This window comes from Taeniopygia guttata, chromosome 1, assembly GCF_048771995.1.
Source record: "Taeniopygia guttata chromosome 1, bTaeGut7.mat, whole genome shotgun sequence".
NCBI lineage: Eukaryota > Metazoa > Chordata > Aves > Passeriformes > Estrildidae > Taeniopygia > Taeniopygia guttata.
This window is the reverse complement of record NC_133024.1, coordinates 14,244,481-14,272,191: the sequence shown is the minus strand read 5'-3', so window position 1 is coordinate 14,272,191 and position 27,711 is coordinate 14,244,481. Positions and strand designations below refer to the sequence as shown.

At 47.0% G+C, this 27,711-nt stretch overlaps 1 protein-coding gene across 9 annotated transcripts in view; it reads left to right on the top strand.

The window, feature by feature from the left end:
• Positions 1-27,711, top strand: part of BCL9 (BCL9 transcription coactivator) — a 57,928-nt gene that overhangs the window by 19,230 nt on the left and 10,987 nt on the right. Inside the window, exons 1-3 of one of the 9 annotated variants that reach the window (XM_030263331.4) lie at positions 8,422-8,555; positions 23,919-24,001; positions 26,990-27,296. In XM_030263331.4, the coding sequence (XP_030119191.4) occupies positions 27,244-27,296 (53 nt within the window). In that variant the 5' untranslated portion in view covers positions 8,422-8,555; positions 23,919-24,001; positions 26,990-27,243. Of the gene's footprint in view, positions 1-8,421; positions 8,556-8,585; positions 8,605-8,758; positions 8,867-9,369; positions 24,002-26,989; positions 27,297-27,711 lie in introns of those variants that run through there. The other 8 variants (XM_072923681.1, XM_030263338.4, XM_030263352.4 and 5 more) reach the window with 8 other exon arrangements.

The window sequence follows — 27,711 nt, the reverse complement described above, 5'->3', positions numbered from 1 at the left end:
AGGGCAGGCAAAAGATGTAGGTTGTGTGTAGGAACAGCCCACGTTGTGAGCAAGTCAAGGCACAGGGAGTGTCCCATCAGAGTTCTGTTACCAAGGCTGGTCCTTTGTACAGCACCAGTTCACATGTTAAATGGATGCTCTGAAATAGAAGCGTGCTGTCCCAGGTGTCTCTCAGGACCTGCAAGGCAGGTATTATCAGCAGATGTATTCCTGCTGGGGAATAGCCCAGTATGATTTAAAATACGCTGGCAGATTTTGTGCTCAGATGGATGAGGAACATTCAGGCAGTCTGTTATTGCAGTTCAGCTGTGAGAGGCCGGCACCACTAGCGGAGAGGGACTAGCGAAATGTTTGGGCAGAAGTATGTCCATTCATGACATCTGTTGCTAAAGTGGTCCACAGTTTGCACCATAAAAGTGCATAAGTAAAAATGGAAAAGAAGAAAAGTGAAGCATTTATATAGCTAAGCCAAAACTCTCGAGTGCCCTCTAATAATGAAGAGTCTTGGGTTTGTTGGTGCTGTCCTCTATCATCTAAGACCTTGCAGATCTGAAAGCTGATGATTACTGCAGGAGAAAGTCAGCACCATACTGATGATAAGCCAATGTCTAATCTAAAGAGCAAGGGAGGAAATCTTTGTGTTTTCTTTGGAGGTATCTCTCTGTTTTATGTAATTTTGGTATAACACCTGAAAATCAGTGGCTGGTACTTTTGAAATGTATTTCTTTCATCAAAAGCTATTTGAAACAACAGGTTGCACCTATCCATTCAGTCTAAGCTCCCTTGACATTTTTAAATGACAGATAATGAAAACTGTCTTCATTATAACTCAAGCAATTTCATCAGACTGTCACAAGCAAACAATGGCAAACTAAAGACTGAACAACCCTCAACTCTACTCTCCTAGGTACCTGTGCTAGAGTACCTGGTGTCTTTTCAGCTTCTAGGAAATATAAGAGGTGATATGTCTGCTGGGAAGCATGCTGTGTTGAGAGGCATTAGAGGTCAACAGGAACATGTTAAAATCTGTCTGGGAGCCAGCGGTCAGATGGCATTAAAATGGAGCACAAATGTGAGAATGATCGTGGGTGAGAGACATGGCTTATCTAACTGAGTGCTGAATTCTGCACTGCCTTCAGTTTATGAATGGATTTAAAGCATGGTGCCAAACAGACCATATTGCAGTTGTCTAATCCTTAGGTGACAGAGGCAGGCATGATTGTAGGCAGAGCTGCATCCAAGAGGACTCATCAGAACAGCCCAGTCAGCCTGGCATTATTGCTACCTGATCTGTGGGAATCGGTCCAGGCCCTGGATCTGAACTGCCGCAGGGAAACCTGGTTGAAGGAGCAGCTGTTGAGGTATGGTACTGGCTTATCTTCCCCTGCCTGTCTCTCCCCAGTCAACACTGCTGCAGGCTTGCCTGGGCTGAGCATCAGTCACCCAGGTCCTTCCCCTCTTGCCCAACCCCCCACTCCCCAAATTTAGAGAATTAACCAAGCTACCCCCCCCCCCAGTTAGATTAGAGAGGGAGTGAGAGCAGAAAGGGCATTTCACAATAAAACATCGTTTCTACAAGATGGCCACAGTACGGGAGAGGCTAGCACCAGGGAGTGAATTATAGGGGTCCGGAGAAGAGAGAGGCTGTGGCAGAAAGAGGGTTGTTATTGGAGAGCACAGGGAGGAAAATGACGGAGATAGAGGGTGTAGATAAATAGTTAGAAATGGCTGCAGCAGTGTGATTTGGAAGGAAAGTCAGTCACTACTTCAGTCACCGGTGGTGATCAGTTTAGGGAGCTGAGTGGTAAATTACAGGCAGGTTAGGACTCCAAGAACACCCGTGACCCTGCGAAATGCTGGAGAGAAAAAAGTTGCAGTAACAGTGAGTAAGACTCAGATCTCATCTAACTGAGCATGAGTATCTCAAGGTGAAATAGCAGAAGGAGAGGAGGCGGGAATATTGATTTCTGCCTTGCAAAACAGACAACAACGCCTACTTTTTCATAGCAAGAATTTAACCATTCGCTTTAATGGGCCAGTCTGCAGTACACTGGGGGCTTGGTTTCTTTGTGCACAGTCCAGAGGGGAATTCACGCTGAAGTTGTTTTTATTTTTTCATAGCCTTGAAGGAGAGACGTGAGCAAAATTTTACCCTCAAACAACTCTGTGCTGCCTGTAAGGGCATGTCCATGTTGCTGGGCTGTTGTGCAGCAGGCGGGTGCCCTGAGCAGCTGGATGCTGGAGGAGCAGTGCTGGAAGGCACAAAAAGCCCGTTATGTCAGGAGAGCTGTTGTATGTGTTGGCGACAGATGACTTCTTCTGTCTGTCTGAGGGCAGACTTAGCCTCCCATTTATCCTGTGAGAAGGATGCTTCTAATGAGAGGTGCTTTCTTCATCTGGTCGTGGCTTTCTCAGAAATGTTGCTTTGGGAATGAAATTTTGTTTGCTCGGTTTTACACCATGGAGGTGCACATGCATGCCCCAGTGCTGTGGGCAGACAGCACAGAGAACGTTGCTGTGTGGCTGTGTAAGGGGGCTTGGTGGCTTATACCAGGCTCAGCAGGTGGCTGAAAGGAAGCAGGAGATGAGTTTGGCAATTTTGTGAGCTGCTGCCATGTCTGTTTTCATTGATGTCAAAGATGGCCATACACATACAAAGGGAGTGTAAAGTCATGGCTGAGAATCTTAAAAGGCTCAAGGGTCAGGCAATTCCAAAGGCAAATTCTCCTGGCAGCACCAGAGCACTCAGTGTGTGTTAGAAGTTCCCTGTAAAGCATGGGGACCGTGTGATGGAAGCAGTATTACTGTGCAATCATTGGTTCTGAAGTCTTCTCTGTGCCAAAATTTCCAACCTTTGTTTGGTATGAATTCATATTTTTCATGTGTTGCATGAGCATATGCTTCCCCAGATTATGTTTACCTGATTTCCTTTCTGAATCAGTATCTGTTCTCTCCCTCGTTTTCTTCTACCTGTTTTTTTTTAAATCATAGGAGGTAGAGGTGAGCATTTATCTCTATGCTGCATGATATTTGCCTCATACCTGCTTATGACTTGAGAAAAGACTTTCTAAATAGGGCAAGAGTGTCCTGCAACTGGAATCTTTTAATACACAGGATTTGCTCATCACATCAGAGTTTTTGATGGGAGATAATGTCTTCAAGTGGGGCAGATCAACTATAAGTCTCTGTGGATATCCAGAAGGATATTTTCACCACAGGCACAGTCCCATGTTCCAGCCCAAACCTGATTAAGGCTCAGATTGTTTGGGTGTTCGTTTGAACAGGAAAACACGACATCAACTGTTTCTCTCTTTTCCGTGCAGACAGGAAAGCGAGAGCAGGGCCTTTCTTGCCCAGGTGAATTTGCCATCATCTGCACACTGTTGCCTTGGGGTGATGTGCAACCAGTGCTGGTCAAATCCATCAGCCAGTCTCGTTCCCAGCACAGCTCCATGCCCTGTGCAGCCAGCCGGATAGTAGTCATTGCTGTAGGTGACTTACAGGTAGTTTTTTCACCAGCACTGGGGACAGAGGTGAGGTTTGCATATGTGTGTGTTTTGAGGGAATGTGTGTGATGTATGTGAATACTGATATTGGTATGGGTAGAGAGGCATTTCCTTCCTCTGGGAGGCTGTGAAGTCCCACCCACAATGGGATGCAGAGGGACTGTTCACACGAAGTATGTTAAAAATATTGTCTGGGGGTTTGCAGGATGGAGGCTCAGCAAAACTGAGGAGACTCGGGTTAATGTCTAATACTAAAAGAAACCGAACAAGAAAGAAAGCCACAACAATCTCTCCCCCTCCCCCAGGCCTGATTTCCTAATCTTTTAGGAATGATTTACAATAAATAAAAGATTTTCTAGAAGGTTTTTTTTTCCAAGTTAACAATAGATGTTAAAGTACCCCTCCCTGTGGTCCTTTTCCATTTCTTTCACACTGTCCAGCTTTAGACTTCATCCTGCAGCAAGATTCATGAAGGCAACTCCCCTGTACCCATGCAGAGAGATCACGGCGGTATGCAAACCATAATCACCTGGATTCCTTACAGAAATGGGTTGTTTCCTTTCGAGAAGGCTCATTAGAGCATGCAGCAGTGTAAACCTGAAAGCTTGTAAGAAAATGGTTTCATGGAGACTGATCTCTCTTGTCCCACAGCTCCTCTGATCATTTACAGGGGAGCACAAAAGAGGGCAAAAAACCGCCAAACCTAAAGCAAACAAACAAAGCAAAACATCCACCTAATGGTGTGTGTTCTTAATTTCCAACAGTGATGGTGTTTTACACCCACTTTGTGCAGGTGTACACGAATGCGGGTAGGGAAGCAGTGTAGAGAGAGTAAAGCTCTTAAGGAGTTAGCGGAGCTTCCCTGCTGGAAGGTTATAATCGCACTGAAAGAGGGAAATCTTGCCTCGGCAGACAGCAAATATGTGATGCAATTTCAGCACAGAGTTGCTAGAGATAGAATAGCCCATAAACTTAAAAAAAATAAAAAAATTGTAGGGAACACGTTGCATGGCCCAAATGTGCCATGTCGAAGTTAATAGCAAGGGATCCCGTGCCTGCAAAAGCAGCAATGTTCTGGCTACATGGTGCATGGTGTTGACATCCTTTACCTGCAAGGAGAAGTGCCCGTCCGTGATCCTGGGTGTAGGGCCTGTTGGCAGATTCTTCTTACTGCTGACAGCTTTCCTTGAGGCAAGTTTTTTTTAAACATTATTGATTGAAAAGACCCAATCTACTGTTGTATATGAGGTGAAAGCGTTTCACGTGGAATGACTGTGTGAGTGGTTGGAGAAGGCTCCACTTCGGAGAGTTGATGGTCAGGAGCAGGGTGTGGCTTCAGAAAAGGGTAATGTCTCCAGCCTTGACATGCTGAGGATCCATGTCTCCATTTCACCTTCCCTCCGTCCCATCTTCAAAAGTTCCTGTTTCTCAGATGTTTCCACCTCCTCCAGTTGTGCCAGTTCAGCTGCTTGTGGGGATGAAATCTACATCAGGGCTGGTCTGGTGTTAAGGTTTTGTTCTTGTCAGTAGGGCTTTTTTAAAAAAAGGTGGATCATTTAAACAGCTCACCTATGCATGTAGCTACATAAATAGTTTAACTGGCACAAGTGAGCGGCAATAACCGAGAGAGCATGGCAGGATCCTCTAAAACTGGGTCTGCTGCAGATGGAACAGTGAAACAGAGCCACAGCCCTACATGCTCTCAATGTTATTTGCATGAGTAGCTCCATTGTGCTTCAGTGGGACTCTACTTACACATGTAAAATTAAGTGTTTGCAGGGCCAGGCCCTTGAAGAGAATAAAAGCCGCGATCGGGGTGTGCCATGCTCTGAACCATGTACAGAAAGTGTCATGCAAATGTATTTTGCTGGCTGGGCTATCTTGTCTGATGTGTCTGCTCTGAAGAACCAGAGCTCCTGTGGCAACTTTCCTAAGGTTTGCTTTGCTCTAATGGAAGAGGGCCCTGCTTTTGAACAGACGGGCTGATCTCCTGCCCTCGCTGCAGACAGGGAGTTGTGAGGAAAGCGTACACAGTGTGGTGAGAGCTGTAATGCTTCCAAGATGTTCTTGGATTTGCCAGAGTGCTCTAAAGAGTCGGGACAGCTGGTTTCTCTGGGGCAGCTTGTAATGAGCTTGGCCAAGGGAGGGCAAGGCCCCAATACAGGGGGCTGTTCTCGAGGCTGGTGGGGACGGTCCCATCACCTGGGGCTCTGCTACCCGAAATCCCGACTTACAACCAGTTAGGATCGTTTTGTAGCCTGTTGTTGTCAGTTCCCATGGTAAAATCCTTCAAGGACAGCCTTGGGAATTCACTGCTGTGGCAGATTCCCAAAGGTGGTGGGTGAAGCTGCAACTTAATTCTTGGGAGTGAAGCTAATCACCTTGATCGCTGCTCTCTGGAGCCCCAAAGAGAGGAAGGAAGAGACTTAAAGCCGTTGAAGGGGAGAGGCTTGGTGTGGTTATTTGAGACCGCTGCCTGCAGAGTTGCACAGTCATTTATAACTGTTTGAAATGTGGGGGGATGGGGTCGGGGGGATGGGAGGGGAGTCGGAGGAACTACAGCATCTGCAAACTAGTAGCATTTTGTGCTCATTTTCCCCGGTATAACTCCTAAAGGGACCAGACAGTGAAGTACTGGGTCGGAGGAGGGAGGAGAACAAAAAAGGCAACTCGCTAACTCTTCGTATTTTATCACTGCTGTTGCATGTGTCGGGATTGAGGCACACGGTAGGATTTTCAAAGGTAGTTTTGGAAAACGGAAGTTGGGTGCTTGGCTTCCTTAGGCTTCTTAGAAAAATCCCAGCCTCTACTGCCCAGGGCAAACAACTTCCTTTTAAGCAAACCACGATGGGTTCCTGGTGTCAGTGAGAGTGGGACTGGGTCTTCTGTCGGAAGCATTGTGAGGTACATTCTCTTCCTTGCTCCATGCCGCGCTGCCTGGCCAACATGGTGGGATGTGTGAAGGACAGGAGGAATTGCAGGTGTTGCATTAATAGAGACCCGTATCAATGTAAAAATGGGCAAAGTTTAAACATCGCTTAAAGGAGCATGTGGAACCGATGGCAGCAAAGGTGGTGGTTCCAGTTTCACGGACACTTCAGCTGTAGAAGGTGCCGGCTGCGATCACTGGAAAGACGCAGGTGGGGCTGGCGTCAGTGGGTGGAAAGACTTGTCAGAGACCAGATTTCCACCTTCGGGTCCTGGATCCTGGGAACTTGTAGCCCCGGGGACTTGTCTAGAAAAGGTGTCAGTAGGCTGAAAGTATGTCCAGCGGGAAATGCTTCGTATCTCTGGTCTGCAATCCAGAAGGGACTGAAACCGCACTGTTAAGTATCTTCCTGAAGGAAGAGCATCTATTTGGGGTAAGACGTGATCATTAGCTACCGTTGCAGTGCTCTGGAAGCTGTAAAGAGTTCTTCAGCAGTGTTTGCAAGTGGCCAAGGACAAGGAGGGAAGAGAGGGACAAAAAGAGAAAAAGGGATTGAGGGCTGAGCAAAGAGAGGAGGTGGTTTTATCTGCCGAGAGCAACGCCCAGCGTGAATGTTGCGCTAAAAGGGTATTCTTCCAAAGACTTTAGTTACTTAAAAGTGGGAGTTGGACAAAGAATGGGTCGTTTGAGGATAAAGGGGGAGGGAGGACATTGCATTTCTGTTCACTGATGTTGTATTGGCTAAACAGGTTATTCAGGCAGCGCGGATAAGCAAAACTGATCCGCTGACTTTCTCTGTTCGGTTGCATCGGTGTACCACCGGTGGCTTGGAAACCTCTTCCTTATAGCCACGAGATCGCCCATTTTAAGAACATTTTGTGGAAGGTGAAGGATTAGTGGATGTTGAAAGCCATCTTTTCACAGAATAAGTCTCAGACTGAAAAGGGCGGGGGATTGCAAAAAATTTTCAAAACTCTTCACTGCCAGCTTGAAACCAAACTACATTGATGTCTAATCCCCCAAACACGGAGCATTTGTCCAGGATGGGGCCCTTGAGCATTTTTAGGAGTTGATAGGTTGTGTCTGTTTGCCATTACTGCCTGGTTCCTCCCCGTTCAGTTCCAAGCTGCTGCTTATCCCGGCGCTTTCTCTCATCAGAAGAAAGCCCTCCGGTCACTCGGCGGGTGGGCAGTCGGGGTGCTCAGCCCGCGGGGAGGAGGGACGCGCTTCTCCTCCACAAATTCCCTCCGCTCTCATCCCGCATTCTTCAGAAACGTGCGGAAGGGACGTGTGCCAGCGGCCCGGGCCGCCCGGCGATGGTCCGGCGGTTCCCCGGCCGTGCCATCGGGATGCCGGCCATTCCCGGGGGCCGCCTCGGGTCCCCGGGGCGCACGGATTCTCCCTCACGGGGGGGCAGCGGGGCTGAGGCGGGGATAGCGCGGCAGCGGGGTGGGCCTGGGCAGGCCGGGGCGGAGGAGGGCGGGCAGGGTACCGGACTGGGGCCGGGCGGCGCCATCCCCTGTCCCGCATCCCGTGTCCCGCATCCCGTGTCCCGCATCCCGCAGGGGGACGGAGCGCGCTGCCCCTCAGGGGCCCCGCGCGCCGTTTCCGTTAAGGGGGTACCGCCGTTGGGGCGGGCCCCCCGCGCGCGCCGCCTCAGGGAAGGCGCGAGAGCCCCTCCCGGCCCCGCCGGGGGCGCCTCCCCTGCGGTACCTGGCGGGCACCGGGAGCACCGGGAGAGCCCTTCCCGCCGCCAGGGGAACCGGGGCACTGAGGGCTACTCTCGGCGCCCGACACGGCGGAGGGGAGTTCGGGGTGGAGGGGAGGGGGGCTGTGGGGGGGGTGGTGGCCCCTTTAAGAAGAGCCCCGGGCGCGCGGTCTCTTTAAAAGGGGAGAAGGGGGCGTGGCCGCCGCGGGGCTGGGGCCGGGCTATGTTAATGAGGGGCGGGGCCGCGAGGGCGAGGGGAGCCTGTCTCTTTAAGAGCCCGGCTGGTACCACCGCGCGGCGAAGGGGGAAGGGCCGCAGTCGCCGCCCTCCGGCCGGGGAGAGGCGGGGCGGGGGGGCCGGGCGAGACCACCGCGCGGCGCGGGGAGCGAGAGGCGGTCCCGCCGCCGGCAGAGTGAGTAGCGGACGGTACCATTGCCGGGGCGGGGCGCGCGCGACGGGCGGTACCATTCCTCTCTCCGCGGGTTGCGGGACGCGGCGGGAGGGGGGCGCGGGGCGGGGGGGGGGAAGAACCGGTGTGGGGAAAAGGCGGGGGGGGGGGCGGGGGAGCGGGCGGGGGGAGCGGGCGCGAGGGGCTGCGCTGGGCGGTACCATGTGCGCGGGGAGCGGGGGGGGGGAGGCGCCGGCGGACAATGGAGCCTGTGTGTGTGTGCGGGAGGGGGACGGAGCCGCCGCGCCGCCCCCGCCGGCCCCGGGCTGAGCGCGGTGAGTGCGGGGCGGGCACCGCGCACCGGCGCCCCGCACCGCCCACCCCGGGCTCGGGAGGTGGGGGTGCCCCAAAGGAGGCGGCGAGGGCAGCCCAGGGGTTGCATGGGGTGCCTGGGGGGCTGTGTTCCGTGGAGGGATGTGCGGGGAGCAGGGGATGCGCTCCGCGGAGCGATGTGTGGGGAGCAGGGGATGCTCCGGGAGCCGTGCTCCATGGAATGTGTGGGGAGCAGGGGATGCTCCGGGAGCCGTGCTCCATGGAATGTGTGGGGAGCAGGGGATGCTCCGGGAGCCGTGCTCCATGGAATGTGTGGGGAGCAGGGGATGCTCCGGGAGCCGTGCTCCGTGGAATGTGTGGGGAGCAGGGGATGCTCCGGGAGCCGTGCTCCGTGGAATGTGTGGGGAGCAGGGGATGCTCCGGGAGCCGTGCTCCATGGAATGTGTGGGGAGCAGGGGATGCTTCGGGAGCCGTGCTCCATGGAATGTGTGGGGAGCAGGGGATGCTCCTGGAGCCGTGCTCCATGGAATGTGTGGGGAGCAGGGGATGCTCCTGGAGCCGTGCTCCATGGAATGTGTGGGGAGCAGGGGATGCTCCTGGAGCCGTGCTCCATGGAGGGAGGTGTGGAGCATGGGGATGTTCTGGAAGGTGTGCTCCGTGGGGAGCAGGGGATGCCTGGAGGATGTGCTCCGTGGAGGGACATGTTGGGAGCAGGGGATGCTCCAGGAGCTGTGCTCCATGGAAGGAGCTGTGGGGCACAGGGAATACTCTGGGAGCTGTGCTCCTTGGGCTGTGTGGGGTGCTTTGGGGCGCACCGGGAGCCGTGGGGGCTGCGCTGTGTGGAGCGGCACATGGAATGCCGTGACTCGCGCCGTGGTGCAGGGGATGCCCGGGGGCTGTGATATATGGAGGAATGTATGGGATGCCATAGGGGATGTGCTGGGAGGAGGCGTGTGTGGGCTGTCCTGGGCCGCAGTGTGGTGCACGGGATGCTCCGGGAGCTGTGCTTGGTGGAGGGATGTGTGGGATGCTCGGTGGCGCGGGGATGCGCTGGGGCTCTCTGCTGTGGGGAGGCGGGTGTGGGGTGCTCGGGGCTGTGCTGGGCTGTGCGTGGCTGTGGGTGCAGCACCACGGTGAGCTGTGCTGCCCTGAGGTGCGTGGAAGCGCCTTGGGGCCGTGCTGTGGAACAGGACAGTGTTGGGTGGACCAGAGAGGTGGTGGTGAGATTCCAGTCTCAGTGAGGGGTTGGGACATAGGATGGGACATTGGCTTGGGAGTGAAGACTGTCCTGCCGTAAAAGTGGGGCAGGAGCTGTGTGTGTGAACTCTGTGGTTGAGCTGAAGTGAGGGGCTGGGGCACAGGGATCCACAGGAGGGATGCAGGGAGTGGGATACACGGTGAGACATGCAGTGAGAGGGTGGGAGATGGTGTGTGGGATATTAGATCACCTGGGACGTGCGGTGAGGAAGGGATGGGAGGCTGTGGTGCAGGAAGTACTGAACTATGTGCGGCTGCAGGAAAAAATGTGGAGAGCTGGGTGAAGAAATGAGTGTGAGGTTGGCTGGGGAGAGTGGTGCATGAAGGGAAGCATGTGAGGAGTTGGGACTTGAGTCATTGTAAGAAAGAGATATGGGAGTAGGATTGGGGAAGCACTGGGGACCAGAATATAAGATAAGAAGTGCTTTCAGCAGGATGGAGGTGGTTCACATGGTCATGAGGGAAATTTTACGGATCCAGAGCTGGGGAGCGGTGTAGATAGATCAGGGGAGCAGGAATCCAGGGAAGCTAAGCCTGTAGTATCAAACTAGTAGGAGGGATACTAAGTGTGGGAGGGGATCTTGTATATGGGGATTGAGGGGAAGAGCAGTATCTGTCAAGGCAGGGGAAATGTGTTCATTTGGAAGGATTCCTACTAGGTAGAGGAGAGGCTCTGCGTGTGTAAGCATGAGAAGGAGTCTGTGCTCTGGCTGGCTGCAAAGAGGGATGAGAGGCTAAATCTGAAGTTTCATGAGGTTAAGGGTTAGATGATGAAGAAAAAAAATGAATAGTGGAGACCCCAGCTGCTTAGAGAAGAGGTGGGACAGGTGGATGCATGCAGGCAGCAAGGCTCCCCTTCTAGGATGAGAGAGAACCCTGTATTTCTGTGTTGTCCAGCCCCCTGTCCCTGTTCTCTGTGTAGGCGATGAGTTTAAAAAGGCCTCTGAAGATGGAGCGTTTGGGATGTGGAAGGTGGATTTTGCTCAGGGAGGGTAGACAAAGCATGAGGAGACAGATGGGAAGAATCTGATGTGACAGTCAATTGTGGGTTGCTATTTGGGTGTAAAATATTAAGGTGGGATGATTACATGATTAGTGCTTTAATAGTAAACTACATGAGAAATCAGAAAATTACCATGTAGCAAAGAAAAAACGAAAAAAGTATCAGATGGGAGCTGGTTGTGGAGTGATTCAAAGCCCACCAAGGTGAAAGGAAAGATGCTTTTATTCTTCAGACCTAACATGGACTCTGAAGCTGGTCTGGAAATAACCGTGAGCCTCATTTTTGGGAGAGTGACATCAAGTCTTGTAGCCCTTACCTGGTAAAGTAACACCTTCTCCTTGGTCTGGGCAGAGAAGAAAGGGTTGTGGCAAGTCAAGTTTGTCTCCTTAAGCCTCCTTGTTGGTGACTGGTTGCTTTTCTGTCAAAACACACTTGGAGGAAGCGGGGGAGACAGCTCTCTCTGTTTTTAGGGGTTCCAGTGACATTTTTATTTTCCTTGAAAGTATTTTGTCCTTGGTTTCTCTGTGAAAAGCCCACACAGACATTGGATGCTCTGAAGGATCCTTAAATGTATCAAGCTTTAAAAGCACGAGGAAAAAAGTGATGCAGATTTTTTTTTCTGTTTTGTTGGAGTATTTGATCAGTGATTGCTCGAGATATTACAATAACAACCGTTGGAAAGGTAGGCAAGGCATTATATGAAACCAAATGAAAGAATTAACATACTTAAACAGCTGTATTCCCACTTCTTTTTGTTTACCTCTCTCCTGCTTTTTGAGGTCTGTCATGGCCAATTTTTGGCTCAAGTGGGGTGTTACAGGTGTGGAACCGGGAAGTTGATCGGGGCACACAGGCAGAGTGGTTTTGTGTCCATCCCGCGGCAGAGGAGCTGTGCTTGCAGGAGTGCATCCCACGGCACAGGGATCTGCTTTCTTGCCTGAACTACAGGGGTTGTTTTCCTGAGGTTTTATAGCCATTTTGGACAAGTTGGCATGATGGCTCTGTTACACGGTGTGGATTTTTTTTTCTTTTAACAGTGATCTCCAAAGAGATTATTTTTAATGAATGTGTCCTTTTTTTCTTACTCAGTGCATAAAAATGGCTCAAGGGCTCATATTCTTTCCCTGTCTCCCTTGCTGGCCTCTCCTCAAACAACAAAAGAAAGGCATCTTTCTTTTTTTGACTTGGAGTTAGCAACGATGTTAGTTTTGGGATTTTGGAATTTTCTCAGTGGGGCAAGTGCGTTTTTGTTTTGTTTTGGTTTTTTTTTAAATCTGTTTTTTTTGGGTCGGGATTTTATTGTGGAGAGGGGTCTGGGGATCTTGGGTCTCACTGCACTTGTGTGAACTCTTAACACCTTAATTGAAGGGGTGGAGATGCTGAATCACTAACAAAGACCTCCTTTATCCAAAATGTTAATCAATCATTGACGTTAAATAAGTGTGAACAAAACCAAGCAAAAAAAAACCCCACCCTAAACAAGTTTTTGTGTAAGTCCCCCTCCCATTCAGCTGCTCATCTTTGGTCAGGTTAACATGATAAATTCTTTTGGAGATGCATTTTGTGCCTGTGCACTTGGTTTTTGCAGTGTTTGGTAAAAGTTCTGTTTATGACTTCCCAGTGTAGTTTTCCCAATTCAGATTATTTAGCTCCTAGATGTCTGAAGATGTTCTGGGAGAAATTGTGATTTGCTCTGGTGTGGGGGAGTAGCTGGACTATGATAGTAGTGTTGTGACCATCTTTTTCTACTCTAGGTTTTTTTTTTCCTTGTTTGTTTTGGGGAGGTATTTTGCTTTTCTCTCTTGTGATGAGTTAATTTGTTTATTGGTCAACAGAATCTTCTAAGCTAGGCAGGACCTGAATTTTAATGTGGAAGAAAATAAATAGGTTCCTGGTCCTACAACCAGAAACTTTGTAGATCTCTTCTGGATATTGTGAATACAAAGGGTGTGGACTCTTTCTTCCCTGTGCTTTCCCCCTCCTTCCCCCCCCTGGCCCAGCTTACATTTCATCTTTACAGTTCATGTGCTTGGATTGTTTTCAGTTGGGGTTAGTCCACAGCCAAACTGCGTTTGTCACCAAATATCCAAATATAGAATCTGAGGCGACTGTAAGCCACAAGGCTAAAATATTCATATACTAGAGCTTTTCTGAGCAGTTTATATGTTTGATGTGGATAAGAATGGAGTACCTTTGATCCATATTTCCCAGCTATTCAAAGGCTTGCTACACTGCAGCACATTGACTTCCCATACCTATTTCTACATGTTTCTTCCTAGATGCTGTTTTTTCCTCTGAGTTCTTTACATGCTGTGTCAATTCTCTTCCCTCACAAACCCTGCCTATGGCTTAGGAATTTTGCTGGTCTTTCATAAATTCAATAGGAAAAAACCCCAACCCCAAACAGCAACATCAACTTTATCCTGTGAAGTAATTACAGTTGAGTGAGTATTCAAATTAATTCCTATCTTAAATGTGAGCTGTGCTACCTTGCAGGGCTTTTTCTCTTCTGTTTTGTAGAAGTTTGTCAGAATTTCTTCATAGCAATGCAGGCAGCCTTCATAAAATCCTTCTAACTCGTTTGTGTGGCCTTGGACTTCACAGAAATCTCTGTGCCTCCCGAAGGTCTGTGGTCTGTTTACATAGATATGAAGTCCTTTAACCCAGCAAGTTTTGCTGTGGGCTTGGATTTCCTGCTTACAAGCTCTGCTGGAGTCCCTCTAGTCTTCCTGCTGGCAAAATAAAGGTGTTAACTCCGTTTTTCAGAGCAATTTTTGAATGGAATGAGATTTCATTGCCGAATTTTTGTTCAAGCGCTGCTCTGCCTATTGTATTGAATTTAAAAGAGCGTTCCCCTACGAACCCGTACTTGTCTGTTAGGTTGTTATTTTTTTTACTGCTTTAAAAGTTTAATTGTTTTGGAGCTTGACCTCCTTTGTAGTAGGGACTATACAAGTCCAGAAGAACAGGAACTTTATTCATAATTAGGAAGTCCAGATAATCTTGAAGAACTTGAACAAAAAAAAAAATCAATCTGTTGGGAAATTTCTGAAGGGTTGCCTTGAAGATCATGCAGTCTCATAAACGCTGGTTAACAACAATAGGTGACTTTTAATGTGCTGAATCCAAGTGAACTGTTCCATTCTTAACTTTTGATTTATATTCTTGAAGAAGCAGGGGTGTGCTTTGTGACTGCACCCTTATCTGTGGGCCGAGCTGCTCTCTGTTCCTATTCCTGGGAGCACTTCCTTCAGTGCTAGAGCTGGGTTTTGAGGAGTCCTTGGTGCTCATCTGCTTTGACTCTGCACCACCCCACTGTGTGTGCTGGTGCTGCTGTTTTGGAGCAGCTGGATGCTGGAACGGATCAGGAAGCTGATCTGGATTAGAAGTAGCCTGGCAAAGAAATGATGATACTTAGCCTGCATCAGTTTGCCAAACTGGTTTGCTGTTTGGCCACGGGCACATCAGACAGTGTGGTGCAGGGGTGGGAGTAAATACTGGTACCAGCAGTTCTCTAAGCTGGCATTGCTGCCAAAAGGAATGCTCAGCTAACTGTATCCCTAAGAGTCTGCTAAACTTGCTAAATGTTTTTTACACCTGTTTGTTACAGCTTCCCTTGCTTGAGAACAGTTCCTCCAGCTTACCTTGTTCTTTGTGCCAAAAATAATCTCTGAACGTATATGCAAGGTATCAAAAGAGAAGCCCTCTTTAAGAAGCTTTAAGCAGGGCCAACAGAAGAGTGTGGTGGCTTTGCTATGGAAGAGTTTCTGCTGCCTCAAGACTTTCTGATGATACAGAACATGTACTGTAAATTGACGATAGACTATTTAGTATGGTTGCAATTAAGCAGTGAAACTCCTGCTGGGAGAATCTTGCTGAGGAGCAAGAATTCGACAAGAGTTAAAAAGCATCAGATGTCTTTAGGAATATGAAGAATATTCGTAATCAGTGGCAGTAGAAATTTTGGAAGAGGTATTAAGCTTGTGGTCTAAACCTTCTTTTTAACTCTGCTCTAGCAGTTGTGCTTCTGTATTGGGAAAGGGAGGGATGGAATAGCCTGTTGTGCCTGGGTTTGCTGCAGGGTTCTCACACTCCTCTCTGAAAACTTGTAAGAACCAGTGTATGAGATGTGCCATAGGCTTCTGGTTGGAGCCTGGTGAACCATCCTGAAATCTGGTCTGAGTTACTAAATTCTGGCTATTGTGATGTGCTGCTTCACGACTTTTTGCATTTTCTTTATTCCTACTTTTGTGGGTTGTTCTTACTTACTCTTTTCCAGAGTTGAATCTGAGCACTCTGGTTTTGATCTACTTTGACAGCACTAATTGAATTTATTTAAAATACTGTTATGAAATTGCAGTTAACTATATCTGAAGAATGAATGTTATCTCTTTAGAGAGATCCCCTTTTTTTTCAGACAGACTTAAAAGCAGAAGTGGGATTTTCCTTGTTTGGCTTCCAGAAGATGCTTGTGGAATTGGGAAGGGAGATGAACAGTGCACCTGTAAGATGTTTGGCCTGTTTGTTTTTTAAAGCCTAGGCAGAAGCAATGAAATCCTTTTGAAGGAAGGAAAAAGTACCTTTTACTACTGACATGATTTCTTTCAACAAAGAAAGATAGAGCAATGTCCTCTGAGATTTCACTGAAAAGTGGGTGCTGTAGTCTTGAAAACAGTGCTGGTTTTACATGCTCCTTAGTGGTACAGCCAATGGCATGAAGAGTGGATGACATACAGAATCATTTAGCTGCATATGGAATCGAGGGAGAGCTTGGTGTTTTATTGAGTTCAGAGCAGTTGTTGTTCAGGCACAGATAGCCACACGGCTGCCTGTTCAGCTCCTAGCACTGGCAATTACTCTGAGCTGGGTATCTTGTTTTCATGGCTGTTGGGCCTCTTAAGAAAGCAGTGTTTTTCCTCCTTGGCTTTCTGGTGAGGCTCTGTCTGCATAGGAGCTTTAAATCACTGACCCCACCTTGTCAGTGGATGGTCTCTGTGTGCCTGTGGTTGTCCTCTCTGCCTCTCTGCCAAAGGGTGCAGATATCTGTTTTACCTTATTAGCGGGGTGGCTGGGGCCCATGGACTCTTTTAAAGCCAGGGTTGCTTGGATTTGGTGGTGAACTTGGGAACAGAGCTTGGCTCTTAACGTGCCTGTGATTTATCTACTCGACCATGTTACTTACGCTCTACAAATTGCTTTAAGTCTGTGAGTCTGCCTGTGTATGTTGTGTCAAGCTATATTTGCCACCTTTGCAGTGTGTACAGAGTTGTGAAGACCTGAACAAAAATTTGGTTTAGTGGTTCACTGATATAAACACTAGGCAAGATCAAGCAGTGCAGACCTTTTTTCAGGTTGCTCAGAGCTCTGCTTTCTGCATTTTGCTAAACTTACTTCTTCAGGTGTTTTATCACTGTTCCACTGCCTGTGAAATGGCAATGTTTTATCTATGTACCAATCTGGATTTGTTTGAGGATTGATTAGAAATGTATTTGCAGTGTAATATAAAACCAAGCTGTAGCCTGTTGAGGTGATCAGCCGCAGCCTCAACAGGGACAGCTGGTGCAACGGACCTATGTATGGAGAAACTCTTTTCAGGAGTTCTGGTGGTGGAATGGAAGTTTTCCACCACATTTTATATGTATGTATGAGAAAAAAGTCAAAAACTTCAGGTCAAAACGATTTGACAGCTTGTTAGCAAGAAAACGCTTTCTTCTGCCTCTTGAAAATAATAATTTTATATATATATATGAATATATACAAAAAATATTTAACCTTCTTGTAGTTGGTGGATAGAAGGTTGAAACTGTCAGGCAAATAGCCACCATCCAGCAGAAATGCTTCTGAATGCTTTAGTGAAAGCCAGCTTTGATTTGACAGTTATGAGGCTTTGAAAATAGCGCTGTGTTTATACAGCACAGTAAATACTTTGAAGTGCGTTAGGCTGTGCTGTACATGTGTGGCTAACTAGAGGAATATTAAATGCCTACATCTTGTGTTGAGTGAGGCAGGTTCCTGCAGCAATTGGAATTGCATGCTCCTAGTACTTTTATAAGATTGTGTCAAAGCAGTAGATTTGATAATAGACCTGATTATACAATTGCTTAATTTCTTGTCAAAATAACATTTTTACATGCAGTGTTCTGAGATCTTTGAGGTGACCTCATGTTATTTATCAAATGTCAGTTTTTCATCCCAGCAGCTTTGATATAATCATGTAGCATCGTGGAGTACCGTGTACATGCAGTTTTTGCTTGCTGGAGTTCTTTGAAGTGCCTTACTCCTTAGAAGAGTCATTGCTGTGTGGAAGATGCTGCATTTAATAACTGGGAAGCCAGTATGGAAGCACTGCACTGTGTCACTGAGGGTCGTGCTGCCTCCCACATGCCTAATGTGGGTCTAAAAGCAAAGGAATGAGAGATTCAGTGTACCAGGGACAAGCACACCCTGGCATACATTTTACTCAGCAGTAAGCTGCAGGGGATGTAGTAAATCTTCAGCCCTGCTCCTGTGGGAATGCTGGGTTTGTGGTGTTGAGCTCCCCAGGTGCCTGAGAACAGCAGGAGGGCTCCTGTAAAGGAGCAGAGCAGAGGGATGGCTGGTGGTGACAGTCCTGAATGAAAACTGGTCTGACAGGCACTGCTGGAAGGTAGTGATGCTCCGGGGAGCCTTGGAAGAGGGCTCATTTGGGAGGAGAGAGACCAGAGAGCTGTAAATGTGAAGGTTAACACGAAGGAAGGTGTATGGCTCGCCCCCAGCAATTCCCGACTGGTGTCGTGTATCATGTCCCCTTGCAGCAGGGTGGGGAATTAATGCTTGCTGTAGCACTGGGTTTTTCTCAGAGGAGCTCTGTCCTGTATTGACCCATCCCAGCCCCACTTAGCTTATGAAAACTGACAAGATTGCAGCCCAAGGACTTACGCCTGAGGATTGCTTCTTATCTTTCATTCTGGAAGCCTGTTGAAGGGATGCCGAAAGGGAGGGAAAGAGCACTTGGGTTTTTTTCTGTGCTGAACTGACTAGTGACTTATTCTTCCCAAGCCTTTTGTTTAAGCAGTGTGGTGTTAATACTTGTAGAAGTGCAAACTGCTGTCTCCTTTGTCCTGTCTCCCCATCCAGTATTTCAGGATATTTTCCCCCAGCCCCTTTCAACAAATTAGTTTGTAGAGAATGGCTTGCTGGCAAGCTTGACACAGGTGTCTTTTACCTGTGGTTGTTCATGCTGATGTGTCTGTTTAAATTTTTGAAAAAAGGAACCCAGAGAAGTAAGGGGAAGGAGATTGCTTGTAGCTTCTCCTAACTCCTGTAAAGTAAATGAAGTTTTGACAGAAGCCAAAGCTATGAAAGCAGACCATAGAGAACTCACATTACCCACTGGACTCATGCATGCAGTGCTGACTGATGCTAAGGCTGCTAGCTGCTAACATGATAACATGCAGAAATCTGTCATATATTAGGGAAATACTGTTAAAATGTTTCTTGAAAAATCCCTTATTGCTCGAGCTTTTGATCTCTATTGGTGTTTACAATAGCTGGGGCTCCATGGCAGCCTGGCTGCTGCTCAGGTGAGCGACGCTCCACGTAGGGAGCTCCAAACTCCACTTGTAAAGTACATAGACTGCTCCCAGCACTGCTAACAGAGGTGGAGCTGAAGTGATCTTGGCAGCTGCGCTGGAGTGTGCCAGGCTGAGCTGAGGTCAGCGCGATGTCGTGACAGGGTGCGCGACGGCGTCCCCGACGCCCCGGTTGACCCGCACCTGCCAGTGCCACTGCTGCTGGTGAAGCTGAAATGGCAGGAACACTGAGGGGAAGTGTTCATAATGTTCCCGTACAGAAGCAGATAGCTGTAGCTTAGGCTTTGAGGGTTTTTAAAAGAATTTTTCTTTTGGCTTTTTCCCCAGACTGATTTCTGGAACTGTGTCAGAATCTGCCAAGAGCTTGTTCCAGTCCCAAGTGAACCAAGTAGTTCAAGTGTTTTTTACATAATAGCAGATGGGAAATCGAAAAGCTCTCAGTGTTTGTGTGCACCTTGAATTTGATCACCGGTGTCCGTAAGTGTCTGTCTCCTCCACTGCTTTGGGGAAGGAACTGTACAGAGTCAGAAGCTGTCTAGGACAGCCGTGCATCCCCACAGGATTAATAATGCACTGAAATGTTGTTAAAGACATTAAAAATAAAGTTTAATGGACATACAGTTGTCTGTTTGACAAGAAGTGTTAGTGCTATTCACAACTCTTGAAAGTTACGCTTGTGAGAGTAGCGGGCAACATGTCTGTTGCAAAAGACTGTTTTGGAATGATTTTTTCAAGTACCTAAAAAGAGTGATTACTTACACAGCCTTTATATAATGGCTACTGTTGGTTATCCATGTTCTTGTCAGAAGGAAGAGAATAGTTGGTAGAGATACCATTTTCTCAGAAAAGGGGGTAGTGACATGAGAAACTCATAAAACAATTCTCTGAGCCTTTAAGTTTGTATTGTGCTTTGTCAGTGATTGTCTTCCTTGCACATTTTAAGGATGTAGAGCAAAATGTTGGATTTTCTGTGGCCTTTGTTGTTTTGAATGGACTTCAGGAGAGATGTGCTCTTTAGGAGAGGTTCATGTGTGTGGTGATAGGGGGTGGGGGGAAGTATGGGAGGAAAGGTGTCTGTACGGTCTTATTTGAGAGGTGTGGATGGGCAGGCACAGGTAGGCTCAGCAGAGCTGCATTGTGTGACCACACTGTACTGCATTTTCATGGGCCTTATTAAATATTATTCGAGTTTCTGGGAGGCTTATCCTGTGGTCCTAAATTCTTACATTAAATGAAGCAACTCAAGGAATTTCTCTCCATATAATGGCATAGAATCTTGCATGCCCTTTCCTCATCTGTGTCTGTTGGTCTTCAAGGTGCTGATTTTAGGCGAGTCTGTCTTTGCTCAGCCCCTTTCTCTGTGCTTCAGGGCTGGAGGTAGTTGTGGGCAATAACCTACTCATTTAGAGTTCAACAGAGATGCTTACACACCACATGTGCAGGAGAAGGTATTTTCCCTGTGGAGGTTGCAGTGCTGCCTGATAGAGATTGTGTAGCCCTCACATTCATGTCACCTAAACTTGTGCTTCAAGTTCTTGATAATTCTGGTATAAAACTGTGAGCAGAGAGATAATGCTGTGCAGACTTTGGAATAGCTGTCATTTCTCTGATGTGGTAAGATAGAATTTTCTGGGAGACTGTGAGAACTTAGTGTGTAATTTTTATGTTATGACATAAACATAGGAAAGTCCATGCTGTTTCAGGATAAGTTAGGACCATCTAGAAACTGATGACTGGCTGTGAGTTGCTATCTAATCGCCTCAGATGAACAACTTATCTCTACCTACCCTTAGGTTATCTGTCTGAAGGTACCTGAAGTATTTTCTGCCCTTTTTTAAGAAAAAGGGCAGAGGGACCTGGCAGAAGATAGGCACAAATATATTTCAATAAGCATAAGTCTATCCATGCCTTTGCCATCAGTCAGCGCTGCCTCCTTTGTGCCAGTGCCAGTGAGCACGTGGACACCTTGTGGGATGAAACAGGAAAATTGTCTCCTGAATATTATTAATATCTTATCTGGAGTTAGTTTTCAGCTGTATCACAAGTGCTGGAAGGGATAGAGTTGGATAGGCTTATGCTGGCTGGATTTGCTTTCCTGGGTCCAGTGCAGAGCTGGTGTGCAGAAGGTAAGGTTGCATTTTTGACAGACCTATTTGAATGATGATGGGGTCAATTCTAGTAGTGTGACAGGCATGTGCTTTATCCATTCTTAGGAAAGGATGAGTAGGACAGTTTTTGCTAGGAGGCAGAGACAGATTTAAAGGTGTATTTATTAGGGTAGGGAGCTCTGTCTAAAAATTAGGACTGCTTTGAGGGATTGAAGTGTCTTGTGTCCCTAAATCCTCAAGTGTCATAGGGAGATGTATGGGGTGTAGAATATTCATGTAATTTTATCTATTTGCTTTTACATGATCTTAAGGAAGTTGCACAGCTCAATAAAAGCTTTGAATAACACTTCCTGTGTCCTCCTTGTTTGCCAGTCACTCTCCTTATCAATGAGGTGTGTAATCAAGTACGTTATTAAACAGCAGCTTATTAACAAGTAATGTGCAGCTCAGCTGCAAGTGTGTAAAATAAGCAAATGCTCAACAAAACTGGTAAGTGCAGCACGTGATGAAAACCAGTGGTAGCTCTTGGGTGTAATGGAGTCACCTTTTGCCAGTGCAGCTATTCTCCCTCTCATGTGGTTGAATGAGGGTCGGAGAAATTGGAGGTGCCCTTCCCAGTAAAAATGTGCTGAAGGAGCGCGTTGGCTGATTCATTGCCTTGCCCCACCTCTCAGGTCACACAGGGAATCCACTGGTGGATGCACTTGCAGAAGTTTGTTTCCTGGTGGCTGTCAGGATCAGCAGTTGCTCAAATACCTCCTGCTGCTGCTATTCTTGGTTCCTTCTAAAGCTTCTGTTCTTCCCTGAGCAATCTCTTATTCCACTCTCTCTCCTTCCTTACCCACTCCAGTGTCACAGATACAATTCAGGGTGCAGGCTCAGCTTGCATTCAAAGTTATCATTTGTTTTCTGCAGCAGCAGGTCTCCAGCCTTTTTTCTTTTTCCATGCTGATTTTGAGCTCTCGCCACCCTCAGTCCAGCACAGACTGACAGTCTCAGAAAGGCCAAGGGGAAAATAGCAGTGTGCTCTTTCTTGTGCGCAGAGAAAGGTTTCTTGCCTTTAATGCTTCATGTCACAGTCAGGCCACAAGTCTGATACTTTTATCTACTTGGTATGCTTTTATTTCATCTCTCCACATTCTCCTCCTCAAAGAGGGAGAAAAGACTGAAGTGAATCAGTGATAACTACAGCTGTTCCTGCTGGAATAGCCATATACCTATGCTATATACCTCCAAGTATTTGACCACTTCTCAATATCAAGCTTCTTCAGTTTAAGACCATAAAATAGGAATTAGCAATTTTGAATTTTTTTAAAATCTTCTATTTGCAGTACAGTAATATGGTGGCTGGTTTGTAGACATAGAGGAGTGGTCAAAATATTTAACTGAAAGGTAAACTGAGATGTGCATTTGCATCTTGTTAGTTACTCTGGTAGCTGCTTGTGTGCATGCTCTCAGCCTTTTGCTTCTTAAATTCACTATGAAGCAAACTGCCTTGTGCTGACAGGGCTAAGACCGTGCAGGGGAGCAGCAGAGATGGGACACTAGGGAATGGAATTACAGTGCAGTAACTGGGTAGCCTAAAAGATGGATAGTGCCCCTCTTGCGGTCCTCAGCTATGGTCTGCAAGGCTGTCCTTCCCTGCCAAGCTGGGATTGAATGTTCCAAGGAATAGAGCTCTGAGCAGTGTTTGTGATAGATTCTCTCCATCCTTATGTGTGCTGGTGTTCACACACCTCCCTCTTCAAGGGAAAAGGTGATTTCTGTCTCTGCTCTGGTAGAGGTGTGTCTGTATTGGCACTGGCATGGCTTAGCCAGTATTGTTTCGTTGGGTGGGGCGGGGGAAAGGGGAGAGGAGATAGAACTGGGTAATTGGATTCAGGGATGATAGTGCTGCTGTGGTGAGTTCTACTGGATGAAGCAGCTTGTTGCGATAGGTGTTTGTTTCAGCTTCTGTCTGCAGGTGTGACTTGGCTAGATAAGGATGGTCTATCACGTTGATGATTTCATTGTTTGATTTGGCTGGACTGGGTGGAGAATGTAGCTGCATTGTTTGGGGCTAGCTTTGTAGTTTGGTTTTGTGAAGTGGATTACATGGCAGCACATTGCTGCATTATTAAGGTGAAGCTGCAGTAGGTAATAGTTGGAGAATGTTGGAGGGAAGAGAATATGCACAGGCTTTCACAATGCATAACGAGTTGAGCCTCCAGCTCCTGTGTTTCTGTTAGGAGGTCTGGTCAGCAGAATGCATTGGGATTACACAGAAAAATTTTGGTAGTGATTTCAATATGCAATTGTACTTTTAACTGCAAGGCTGTCCATGCTGTGTAAATAGCTGAGAGTGCTCTGAGACCACACTGGCCTTGACAGTGTGAATGTTATCTGGATTCATTCTGTCTTGCAGCCTCTACAGTTTTCACAGTGGATGAGGTAGAAGCTGGCAGGTCACTGCTGTTTTTTTTACTAACCTCAAATTTACCAGTCTTCAGAGCCTGTGTTTCCTTGTATTGCTGAAATTTCAGGCACTTAGACTTGCTTTGGATTCTCTTGCTCCTGTAGGGTATGCAATGATGTGAAGTAGGAGGTGCCAGAGCAGTAGATAGTGCTTCCTCCTTCTAAAACCTACCTGGTTTTCCCCTAGATGTGATTGCCTGGCTTTACCTGATACTTGATGTTTCTGTTTATACATTGTCTGGCTGTGGAGGAGGTTGCATATATGAAGCAGAAGGGTTTGGCAGGAGTTGCTGGGCACATTGTGAGGGGACGGTGAGCCTTTGAAGAGAGATGGGTGCAGGGAAGGGAAGGTGACATGTCCAAGCTTTGTGCCAGCTTCTCTAAGCGCAGATGAGTTCATGGGAATCCATCTGGCTAAACCTGGGAGTGCTAAAGCAGGTCGGCCCTATTTCCCCTCCATGGGCAGCATGGATCTTCCGAGTCTTCCAGTCTGACGGTGGCTTCTTGGGTGCTGATAAATCTTTCCAGGCTGAGCAGAGTCTTCCCCTTGGTAGTTCAGAGCAACTTTTGATTCCTCTGCTTCTGTGGTTGAATGCATGGAAGGGATGCACAGCTTGGCTGTGAGTTCTTGTTGCTGAAACATTTTCTCTCCTTTTTGCAGGTGACTGTTTTTTGTGAGACAAGTGGTTTGCAACTCATGGCCTCCATGATGAGTACTGCAGTGTCGTGACACCAGGGGTCTTGGTAAGCTACTTGTTGGAAAAACAAGGATCTATAATATCTCCATGAGGGCAGATCCATATGTTTTGTTTTGTCTCTGCAGTTAAAGTTTGAATTAATTTAAAGCCATCTAAATTGTAGGCTGCAAACAAGTGGGATGGGGCTACATTTTCACCTGTTCTCACCTCCTCATCTGAGCTTGTAATGATAGTGATGTGGTTACATGATCAACCAGGTCAAGAGGAAAATCCAGCTGAATAGAAATTTCTGTTGTTCCCCTTGGATTAGTTCCCATTCAGCTCTTTCCCTGATGTGGTGAGAATGAGTAGCCAGCTGAACCGTCCCATTTCTCTGCAACCTTTGCATGCCATACCTTAAAGTCATCTTGAAAATACAGCCTTGGATGTAGCTTTCCAAAGTGTCTTGAAGAGTGGTTTGACCATTCACTGTCACTGACCCTACCTCTAATTTTAAAACAATGATACAGGCTTTGCTATAGCAGGCAGACTCCAGCTGCAAAAATACATTTCTCTAGAGCTTTTCCATTATTGAACCCTAGATTCGCAGGCATATATGTGTTAGAAGTGCATTGAGAAAAATCATGAGACATTCCATTTCGCGTTATAGAAGATGGTACATTCCCTGTGTGCAGAAATAAGAAGCTGAGGAAGTTGAGCTGCTGTTGTTCCTCCAATGAATATATTGATGTATCCTTTATAGCTCTCTCTAGTAAGAATAAATTTAAACTGAAATTGGAAAACACAGTTCCCTTGCACAGCGCATCACTTTTAGTATATGGAAGATGTGTATATAGAATAATAAAAAAGTAAGGTTAAAAAATTGCAGCATTCTCCTCCCACCCCTGGGTGAAGTACTTGAAAGCTTGGTGATGTCAGGAATACCATGTAGCCAGTGTGATTGTGATTCTTCATGTTTTCTCATTGCACTGTGCAAGACTGGGGCCCCTGAGACAATTCTCATCTTGTAATAAAAGGTAACATAATGTATAAATATCCAAATGGAAAAGCAGAGAGTTAAACAACCAGAATACTTAAGTTCATCATGCAGGCATCTACGTCCTGCTGTAAGCATCAAGCTCTGCTCACTTTTATGCTGTTACTCCTGTTCTCATTTTTTTTTAAGCTGGAATTCACTGTATTTTCAGTCACACCTGCACCTTAAGTGAGGGTGCAGAAGTTTCACAGAGTTCCACTGACTTTTACAGATGTGTCAGTCTCTTGGAAAGCAGAGTTGGGTGCTGTTGATAATGTTATATTTTTATTTAACAAAACAGACATAGGAGCCAAATTTGTGTGCAAAGGTAATGCAATTTAGATATGTGTGAAGAGGTTCTCTCTCCTCTTTAATGCATCTGTGTAGAACCAGCTGTAATTGCAACATGATAGTAGGAACAATAGGGATAGGGATAGTGTAACTCCAACATTGTTCCCAAAATCAGTGAGATAACCAACTAATAGCCCCAGAGAGGCATGTGCATCCTCTGGAGTGTGTGTCTCAGACTAGAGTTCATCATTATGCCTGATAAGAGGCCTTTAAAATGAGACATTTTCTGCAGAAACATTCTCCACATTAATAGGTTTGTGCAGCACAGTGGAGGTGAGAATAGGCAGTAGGATGACTTCTCTGGCTTACGAAGGAGATGTGTGGTAGAGGATAATTTTTTTAGGTGATGCAGAACTTCACATGACTACTGCAGCATGGATCATTGTCATATTAGAGTAGCACAAAGTTACTGAAACGTGCAACAGCACAACCTCACAACTGTACAGATCTGGGGAACTGAGAAACCATGGTGCTCAGTACTACAAGTTGCTGATAACTCTACTTGGCCAGAGGTGGTCATAGAGTGCCCATGTTTTTTAATCCTCTGGTGTCACCAGCACATAAGCCAATTTTTTGTTTTGATATGCAGTTATGCAGTTTGAGCGGTAGTTTCTTCATAAAATTCAAGACACTCCCATCCTAGTAATATTTATTTTGTTTCATTTGGTGTATATATAGGAAGAAACGACTTCTTTGGTGATGAAAAGGAATATCGGGAATATTTACATTTGAATAATATTTAGCTAGCAATGCTTAATACATTAACAATAAATCTTGGTTAGATTCTAAATTAAGTGGATTTGCATCTGAGTAGGTGAGATGAACAGGAGAGATTTTGTTGAAACATAAACAAGACAGAAATTTGTTCCAAAGTAATTTAGCCCAAAGCACGTAAACAGTAATGTTCAATAGTTTCCACCTCCAGAAACAGCTTTATGTGCCTTATTGCCTGCGTCATGCATATTGTTTCTTAGAAAGAAGCTGAAAAAGCAGCTGCTTTCCTTGTGCCTTTTTTTTTTAAGCCTCAATAATGTGTAGTGTGTTGCTGAGCAAATTTAGATGGGTACTACTCCAGTGCTTTTTTGACATTTCTAATAGATATGATGAGGGACTAACCCCTCATGTTTTCAGAGTGATCACACAGAGCAGTAACCTACAGGTGGTCAGGAAGGCATTTTATTTTATTTTTCTCCCTTTGTGTAACCCTTAGCACACATCATTGATCTAGGTATATTGGACCAAAGACACAAAAGATTTAAGCAGAGTTTGTTTTCTTAAGAATTAGATTACGGCTATTCACAGAGGAATTTTGGATAGCTAAGTCATGTTGGGGATTTGTACTTTTGGCTTTGGCTACTGACTCTGTGAGGTGTCTTTAAGTTGAGCAGGGCTGCAGAATCTAAGTGTTAAGATACAAGGTGCTTCTCTGTTTTGTTGACTTCAGAATTATTTGCTTTGGACAAAGGGAAGATGGCCTCACTGCCTGTAAACTGAATGGCCAGCCAGGGCTGCCTGAGGTCTGAAATTCACATCTGTCTGAAAGCTCTTCTTCTTCTCTGTCTTCTTGGGAATGGGGGAAGAATTGCCATGCATTGCTTCACACCAGACACATCTGCTTGGGAAGTTCCTCATTGGTTTTCTGTTCTCTCCTTGTGGGGTGGCTTGCAGTGTGCCCTGGAGATGCGAGACTTCCCCTGGGCAGCAGGAGGCACGCATCTAGAGAATGCTGGAGCTGCAGGAGGGAAGTGCCCAGTGCAAAAGCAGCGAGGAGCAAAGAGAAAAAAGGCAAGCAGGCAGCCAGCACTGAGAGACGCGGGTGGCAGAAAGTGCTTCGACGCTGCCTCTGGCGGCACGCTCCCCAGAGGAACTTGACGAGAGCCCATCTGCGTGTGTGTGAGACTGTGAGCTCAGGATTTCTGTCAATGCATTCCAGTAACCCCAAAGTGAGGAACTCCCCATCAGGCAACACACAGAGGTAAGGAGAAGAGCCTGCAGTCAGCTGCTGTGGGTTGGTGCACATTGCCATCCCTGCTCTGCTGCTGGATTAGCCCAAGGACGGTGGCCATGTGGCCTCCTAGTCCCTCTGTGCTCCCATCAGGCCTGCTGAGGCTGAGCAGGAGCTGCACAGTGCTGGCGCCATGTTTGCAAGGCTCAGGATGAGCTGAAAGCTGTAGACCCATGAGGTGTGGATTCTCTGTTCTTTGTGCTCTCCTCCCTTCCACAAGGTGCCTGGATAGGCTGTAGGAGAGTAAACCTGCTGTTTCTATCTTGGTTTTTTTTCCCTTCCTCCTCTTCTAATTATCTATTTCCCGAGGGGTAGTTGGGCAGCAGAAGGTCTCTCTGTACTTTCACACAAAATGCTTTCTCCATATTATTGGCTTGAGCAGTCT